The 9,022-nt window shown below is 34.9% G+C and overlaps 1 protein-coding gene across 1 annotated transcript; it reads right to left on the reverse strand.

Annotated features, from left to right (window-relative positions):
- Positions 1–69: 69 nt before the first annotated feature.
- On the reverse strand, positions 70–3,898 carry LOC137960333 (calcium-dependent protein kinase 17-like). Its single transcript, XM_068807923.1, has 8 exons — positions 2,764–3,898; positions 1,901–2,044; positions 1,657–1,809; positions 1,359–1,474; positions 1,049–1,216; positions 848–975; positions 598–697; positions 70–510 (listed from the first exon to the last, which is right to left on the reverse strand). Exons 1-8 carry the CDS (start codon positions 3,422–3,424, stop codon positions 409–411), a joined length of 1,572 nt encoding a protein of 523 aa, XP_068664024.1. The 5' UTR covers positions 3,425–3,898; the 3' UTR covers positions 70–408.
- Between the last annotated feature and the right edge of the window lie 5,124 nt (positions 3,899–9,022).

Consider the following 9,022-nt stretch of genomic DNA (forward strand, 5'->3'; position numbering starts at 1 on the left):
TCGTAGATGTGCGTATTCAGATCAAGACAATTAGCTGAGAAAAGGTGCAAATTGAAGTGTCTACACTCTAAAGTTTGATTAAGATTAGTTCAGTCCTTGTTAGAAAAGAAAAGATACACTAAGCACTCCATGAATCAATCCTATAATAGAAAATAAAAGCTTCTGCTTTGCCTATCTGAGAATCAGAAGATGAAAAAAATACATACACAACCCCAAACCCAGCACGCCACCGGATCATCTCTCTCTTCTCTCAAGCCACCTCTTAAAGCTCCCACCCCTTCTGGCTTCTCTACAGATATTGTACAGGAAGATCACACACTTTCCTTGAATTTTATACATTTGAGCTCCTCCCCACAGTATATTTGCTATAATGTTACACACCAAAATCTACTCAACAAGAATTTCAGATTATTCAAAAGTCACATCGCGTCTCTTTTTCGGGTTCCCTCCTGCCTCTGGCTGCCCTTTTCTCATCATAGCTACAAATTCATTGTAGTTGATCCGTCCGTCCTGGAATGTAAACATTTATCTCAGTCTTTAACTGTTACAATGACATATTTTCTATGTTTAAACGGCTAAAATTTTATATCTTCTTACATTATCACCGTCAACTTCGGATATAATGTCTTTTATATCCCTGCCGTCATGCATGCCGAACTCTTTGAGAGCTTGCTCTAACTCTTCCATTGTAATAAAACTGATAAAGGAAAAAAAAAAAAAGGGGGAAGAACAACAACAACGTTTTCTTATAATTTTAAAATCAAAATGAAGTATATTAGAAAGAGAAGGCATAGTTGATTCAAATAGCAACACATAATAAAAAGTTGTAAGATATGAATAATCATACCCGCTATTGTCTTTATCAAAATACTGGAATGCAGTATAGAGATGCTCCTCTCTGTCCATTCGGTTCATATGCATGGTTGCGGTGATGAATTCGTCATAGTCTATAGTTCCATTGCCGTCGGCATCAGCCTGTAAAAAATAGTTAGACAAAATTAAGCAACTGAGTATAACAGAAAGATTAAATGGTAGCCTAATTACTTACAGCTTCCATTAGTTGTTTAACTTCATATTCAGACAACTTGGTTCCTTGTTTGGATAATCCTTGTTTCAGTTCTTCTAGAGTGATAGTTCCGTTGTTATCAGCATCCATGTTCTTGAACATGGCTTTCAAACCCATAATTTCTTCTTCTGATAAACATCCTGCTATCACCTGCGTAGTTTCAGAATGAAAAAAGAAACAGGTAAAAAATGAAATAGGATGTAAGATGATTGATATAACAGCAGAGAAGATAATTCGAGGCGGATATAAATATTATAAGAATCATAAGCATTTGTAGCTACAAGAAGCATACCCTTAGAGCAACTTTCTTAAACTTGTTCATTGCTCTGAACTGTTTGAGTCTATTGAGCACAGCGTTGTCAAGAGGTGTATCTGGTGCTTCTCCATCCTCTTTGATCCATGGATGATCTGGTAAGACAAAAAAACATAAATCAATAAAGGAACTACTTGCTTCGATCGCAAAATGAAAGTAACAAAACCCACAGAAAAATCTTGCTAACTAAAAAAAGCATCTAGCAAATAAGATGTGTTAGGAATATTATCCAAATGTATGTGCTAAGCATGAATCTTGTAAACGGAACTGTGCTTACTGAGAACTTCAAAAGCTGTAATCCTCTGCTTTGGATCTGAATTGAGCATTTTTCTGACTAGATCCTTTGCTCCAGTTGAAATGGAAGCCCATGGATCGCTGGTAAAATCTACATGCCCTCGTAGGATGGCATTGAAAATTCCATGCTCAGATTCTGCCACCCAAATACGTTATTGATCAGTAAGATGTTGCTCGACATCTTGTTTGATGTTTGTGCATGTTTTAGGCCATTAAAAACACTTTACCAGCCCAAAAAGGTGGAACTCCACAAAGAAGAATATATAGCATAACACCAATACTCCAAATGTCAACCTCTGGCCCATATTTTCTCTTCAAAACTTCAGGTGCTATATAATATGCACTCCCTACAATATCTCTAAATACTTCACCTGCACAATAATAGAGTCAATTATGTTTCAGCGCACGCAGGTCTGATTAGTTAGCAACTGAATTAGATCACATCAACTCTAGAATTTGAAGTTTCTTGAGTTAATTAATTTTTTCACATGCCCTTTATCCTTTAATAAGACTTGAACAACACAATAGAACTAACAATTTTCTGTAAATACTTGACATGAACCAGAACTCTTGGCTGCCATCATAGAAATCATAGTTTCTGCTCTTCTGAAACTAGCTCAAAATTATGCCTTCTTATGCCTTTTTTTTAAAGAATATTATGAAAATAGAGTATTATTTGAAAACATGCATTTGTCTTATTTAAAAAAACTTTTATTATCTCTAAATACGGGGGAGCTTAACCTTTCAAACATATCACATGAAACTTCATGCATTATCATCTTCAGCCTGTGGAGTAAGACCTACTATCATGTTTCATTTTTATTCATTTCAAAAAAATTATTTATTATGTTGTGCTTATTCTGAGATACCACGAGTTAAAAGTTTGATTTTTGAACATTATACAATCCAATCACTCGTGCAAAAGAACAAACATGGAAGAAAAACCAGGTAACAAATTCTGAGACAAGCCTATAGCCACACGAATTAAAAGTTGATTTTTGAACATCAAACGATCCATCCCTGTACCTATATAAAAGAACAGAAGCAGAAGAACGAATCAGGTAACAAATCAATAATGTAAAAAACCAACCTTCCTTGAAGAAGACAGATAGACCAAAATCTGTTGCCTTGAGGGGTGAGTCTTCATCCTTATTCAACAAGAGGAAATTTTCCGGTTTGAGATCCCGATGAACGACACCCATTGAATGACAGGTGTGAACAATTTGTACAATAGTTCTCAACAACGAGGCAGCTGCTCTCTCTGTGTAATGACCTTTTGCAATGATCCTATCAAAGAGTTCTCCCCCAGCGCACAGCTCCATAACCAAATGGACGGAATGCTTATCCTCATAGGCCCCCTTCAACTCCACAATATTGGGTTGTCCCGTCAGATGATGCATGATTTGGACTTCCCTTCTCACGTCTTCGATATCCTCTTTATTGGCGAGTTTTCGTTTGGCGATAGTCTTGCAAGCAAACTGTTCGCCTGTGGCCTTGAGGGTGCACAAATGGGTGACACCAAATTGTCCCCTACCCAGTTCCTTCCCAATAGAATAGGTTGCCCGGACGTCCTCCATTGGCCGGCCCAAGACCACACCGATGGGTGGGGGCTTGGAGGGCGACTTGGTGGCATTGCCGGGTGACTTGACCGGTTGGGGAGCACTGCCGTTCTGTTGGGCACCGTTGTCCTCATTGAGGACATCATTCTTGTCAGTCTCGTTCTTGTTGTCATGGGAAAAGCAGTTACCCATGGTAGAGGTGGCGGAGGGGAGAGGGGAGTGTCCGACTCAGATAGGGCTGGGAGAGATGTCTGAGAGAGAGAGCAAAATGGGGGTTTTGGAGTTTGGAAAGGAAGAAAAAGGAGGAGGAGAAGAAGGAAAGGAGGGAAAATACAGGTAAGAGCATTGAGGCGATAACAATGAAGGACTGATGGTGAGGGGTTTTAGGGGACGACAGTGAGAAATGGGTTGAAAGAGTCGTTGGGAAGGGGCGCCCGAACAGCAGAGAGAGGTTGGGAGGGTTTGGCGGGAACCCAATGGTTTCTCCTTTCTTCTCACAAGTGTCTGTTATCCTCGCTTCACCTCTTTATCAATCTCTCCATCTCGACATCAAGGGTTGCAACAGGGATCTCCCCAGTTTCTGTTTTTCCGCCATTGGGACTCATAAAAACCGGATCAATTGCAGCTTCTTTCACATATCCATTCCAAAAATAGAAATAAATCTCACCAATTTTCTTTTCAGTTTCTTCAAATTTTATCTTTCTTCTTTTCCACACATGATTCAACTCTGACAAAAACAAAGACAAAACTGAAATAGGGTTTATTTTTCCTTACAGTTCATTTAGCCCTCAAAAACTGAAAAACAGAGAAAGAAACAGACAAAAAAATCCAACAAAAAAAAAAAAAAAAAAAAAAAAAAAAGCTGAAGAGAAAGCCTAATGGAATTGTCATTTTTAATCATAAAAAAAAAAAAGATTGTCACTAACCGTCCCAAGATCCACATATTGGGCTGGATATATGAATATTATATTAACATATTAAACTTAGAGATATCTTATACCAGATTATACCCCCAAAAATATTAGCAACAACCAATTCTGGTCCCCCAAGAGGTTGCCTGAACTGTGTTTGATGGACTTTATTGTTCAACTTTTTTCTTTACAGCTTGGTGCCTTTTCTTAGTCCTTTTTTTTTTTTTTTCTTTGTCCTTTCTTCTTTTTCTTGGATCGATCACTCTCTGCAGCTTGCTATGATTCATCACTTCAAAACAAGTGGCGAGAAAAGAGACGTGATGGGTTATCCCTAGAGAAGAGGACAAAGAAATCTCCATCGTCTATTTTTTGTGAAACACACTTTAGGATTGTGTGATGGTCGTTATAATAATTCATAAGGAATTTTATTAAATTACCCAAATTTTAACAAATATTAACAAAAATAACCAACTTCCAAACTTTGATAAATGATTTGCACATATATACAGCCTAAGATGACACATCAACTTTGACCGTTTATATGATAACATATCATCACACTATATCAGCGCGTTAATACCATGTCATCACATTGATATGGCATCAAACATGTGTATAACATCATCACATATCATCAGCTTACAACGTTGACACAGTTCACCTTACCATATTTTTTTCCTATTTTTTTGTTATTGATTTAAATTCTTTTGTAATTTAAAAAAAAACTAAAATATTAAATTTTGGTTTTACAAATTTTACACATCCCACATTACCTTCTATTTAATATAATAAAAAATAAAATTAGTTTATTAATTATTTAAATTTTTATTTTTAAGGTAATAAATACCTTACATTATAAATTTAAGATATTATTTAATTTAATAAAATATTTTGTAAAAATTTAATTTAGTTTAAAAAAATTGTTAGTACAACCTTCTATTTTATAATAAAAATATAATTGTGTATATTAATTATTTAATAAATCATATTGACACCTTTCATTATCAATATAAGATATTTTAATTTTAAAAATAATTGAAAAAATATTTATTTTTAAAAATCTTATATGTCGGTACATGTTTTATTGCCTTCTAACACCTTTCATTATTGATTTAATATATTTTATTTAAAAAATTATATTCTAATCTATTTAACACCTATCATTATTGATTTAAAACTTTTTAAAAAAAATAAAAATTATTATAGTCTTTTTAAGTCTTATTTGTCGGTACACATTTTTATTACCTTCTATCTACAGTAATATAAAATAAAAATAATATTTTTAATAAATTAATATTCTTATTTTATTTTTATGTTTATAAATAGAAGCTAATAAAACATGTAATGAAAAATATTTTTTTCGAAAAAGAAAATATTTTTTAGATATTTAAAAAAACTTTAAAATATCTTACATCGATAATGAAAGGTGTTAAATAGATTATAATATATTTTAATTACTTAATTTACAAGTTTTATATTTTGTTAAAATAATAGAACGTACAATAACATGTACTGACAAAAAATATTATAATTATAATATTTTAAATTAAAAATTTTCTTAAGTTGATAATGAAATGTATTAAATAGGTAAGAATATAATTTTTTAATTAATTTGATATATTATATATTTTTATTATAAAAAAAGGTAATAAAGTATCTACCAACAAATAAATTTTTTAAAAAGAATTAATAAAAAACATTATATTTTTTATTATATTAAATAGAAGAAAGTGAAAAGGTTTAAAATTTTTAAAATATAAAATAATATTTTAAAATATTTTTTAAATTAAAAAAATTTAAATCAATAATGAAAGAAAAATGGGATAAAAAGGTATGTTGACGTGGCAAATTGATGAAGTGTGACAATAATACGTCGTACACATATCTGATGTCGTATCGATGTGATTAAATGTCAAGTGGGTGATGTGGCGTTAATTCCTTCCGGAGTTATTTTTGTTAATATTTGTTTTAAAATGGTTAATTTAATAAATTCTCTAATTTATATTTAAAATTATCAATGATTTGTAAACTTACTATTGTACGCCAGGTGTATGGGAGAGGCACGGGGTTCGTCGCCCGCACCTCCACAATTTTTAACCACTTGTAACCGGGGGGGGGGGGGGGGGTATGTAATCCATTCGCTTTCCTGACATTGACACAACCTTGCTTCTTCCGGTCTTCGTATTTACCCATGTTCTTCGTCTTAGTAAATACTTTCTTTCATTACAGCTTCCCATTTTGCAGAAAAAACAAATAGCTACATCGATTTTTCCCTCCAAACATTTGCCGTTCTCCACGAAAAATAGAAATAGAATATTCATCAGCATCATTGAAACCAGACTTGAACTGCCAATTGAATCAGAACCGAAAGCTGGGCCAGGTTGATACACAGAGACAACAAATGAACGACAGTTGATATCTTGTCATGGTGGACACAGAATAGTTTCCCTACTTGAACGAGCCCAAACGAAACATCATGAAGGACCCATTACCCATTGCTGCTGCTAGAATATCGAGGAAGTCTCGTTCTCGGCGGCGGGCTGCTCAAGCTGCCACTGCAAATCTAGAACTTCACAAGCACGAACTCATATCTGCAACCTTCAAAGTCTAAATTGGCGATCTTCCATTAGAACCCGATAAAGAAAAGTGATTTAAAGAAACGTTTTCGCGGTCCAGCTGGGTCGATTTTTTTTGTCTTTAGACAATACGAACCCATAAACAGAAGCTTGTTCAATCTTCATGGACACGCGGGTGTGGAAGATTTTCGATCAAAGAAGCTACCGGGTTTCTTCTTCTCCACACGGTTCCTTGCATGCAGATGCTATTGAAATTCTGGAAGCATGCATAAGCCTAATTGTAAACTCTTTAACGTTAAAATAAACGATTTTCTTTATCATTCTGGAAAAACGGAAGAAGAAAACAGGCCCTGTTTATTGATTACTAATCCGTCAAAATCGCAAAAAAAATATTCATGGTGTTGTGCTTTGAAGCCTGAAACATCATAAATCGGATAAAATATCTGGCCTACGTGGGTGAAGGAGACCCGACTGTTTTATTCCACTAGAATAGGCAAAAAGAGTTGACGGCTGTTAAAGAAAAATAAATAAAAAAGGTAAATGAAGGTAGGAGTGAAGCTAACTGTGATGAGACTCGTAATCAATCCTGTAACAGTGAATTAACGATCAAGCAACTGAATATATCTTTGGATTTCCATCTTTGCTGGCTCGGCTCGGCTTGGCTTGATAAAGCACGATACTTTTATTTTTTCTATTTATGCCCTTGCCAATGATATGCGACTTTTTCAAGGCCACCGATTCTATTCCACAAATATATAGAAGAGATATTTATAATTTAATTTTTGTTTAAAGATTAAATAATAATTTCAGCACCTGCCTAGGACTTTAAGGCCAACGCATGGCTGTTTACGTGCCAGTGCCCTCCGAGAAAAAAGACGCCCTACTTGACTCCAAGAGTAGACCGGACACATCATGAGGTCCAGCAAAGAAAACAAAAATTCCCTTCGCGAAAGACTGTCAAAAAAAAACATGTGGGCCCTGGCCCACGTTCTTTCATCAACTAGTCGAGTGGAAACATCCAACTTAACATCGGCTAGCTGGCCGCAATCAGACAGATGTAGTGGCCATGGCCGGTTCAGTTTGAGAGCGGCGTCGAAAACCCCAAGATGCCTACCCGTGCGTGGCCCTCCTCTATATACTGTCTGTCTACTTCCTACTTCCCCAACCGTAAAACTAAAAAGAAAAATTTGTCAGTTTCTTCATGCAAGACTTTCCAAGTCTCCGGGCGCACGGATCTTTCTCGCCTCACCAAGTGTGGTCCGGTGGGGTCCATCACCTACGTACAACAAGTAGGATGACAAAGGAGGGATTTGTCATTTTCATTTATTAACTTCATCGACCGGCATCATCTTGAATGGACGTGACGAGTGAACAGTGTATATCCGTGGTCCAGTCCTTCTTACCTTGATGGCCTCCACTTGGCTGCATCCTTTTCCCATGCAGTTTTAGTTTCACGTGTGCCGGTTGGTTGCACGTTAAACGTGGTTAAGGATTTGTTGGAACGAATGGTGGTTTCGTACATACGCAGTTGTATGTTAGAGATTGGTCTATTTAATTATTATTATTATTTTAAAAAATAATATTTTTTATTAACTATTTTTTAGAATAATAATAATTTTTCTTTTATTTTCCATGGAGTTCCAAACAAACCTTTAAGCTAAGTCTGGGCTTCCCCGATCTGTCTTACATATAAACCATTAGACCTAGCCAGTTTTTACAGTTTTAAACAACGATTGATAGAAAACTAATTTCCCCCTCCCCCTTGAGTTGAAGCCCACTAGAAGTGGGGTAGGGGCACTCACTCTTGTCTCCTACCGACAAAAACAAGAAAGGGAACAAATAGGAAAGCTCCCTTTCAACTCCAATCTCTATAAATGTAACCTAGAGGTTAGGTGAGGGGACCTTTACTTTACAACCATCCCGTTTTTTGTTATTAGAGATAGGGCACATCAACCAAGGGCAGGCCCCTATCTCTTTCTCTCTAAATATATATATATATATATATATATATATATATATATATATATATATATATATATATATATATGTGTGTATGTAACAAAGAGGTCAAGCTCTTAGGAGGGGGTTGTACTCTCTCATCCCTCTTATTAATCTACTAATAAATTTGACTTTTTATTCATCAATAAATGTTTATTAATCTACTATAGACAAATTTTGAGTGATTCGGTAAATGAAATGTCATATACATAAGAAGCAATATTTAACTCGTCACTGGTGTTACTTATTTTAGATCGAAATAAAATATTTAATTATAAAAAATAAAAATATATGGAAAATCTTCT

The sequence above is a fragment of the Aristolochia californica genome, unplaced genomic scaffold (assembly GCF_029961685.1).
Source record: "Aristolochia californica isolate CCGP_79_NKW_82.1479 unplaced genomic scaffold, dmAriCali1.0.hap1 SCAF_3, whole genome shotgun sequence".
Taxonomy (NCBI): domain Eukaryota; kingdom Viridiplantae; phylum Streptophyta; class Magnoliopsida; order Piperales; family Aristolochiaceae; genus Aristolochia; species Aristolochia californica.

Bases quoted from the DNA above. Each gene is read 5' to 3' on its own strand.
- LOC137960333 (XM_068807923.1), bottom strand. From the start codon at position 3,424: ATGGGTAACTGCTTTTCCCATGACAACAAGAACGAGACTGACAAGAAT. The intron at 1,475-1,656 runs GTAAGCACAGTT...TTGTCTTACCAG, and splicing joins TACAGCTTTTGAAGTTCTCA to ATCATCCATGGATCAAAGAG. The intron at 698-847 runs GTATGATTATTC...TTCCTTTATCAG, and splicing joins TTTGATAAAGACAATAGCGG to TTTTATTACAATGGAAGAGT.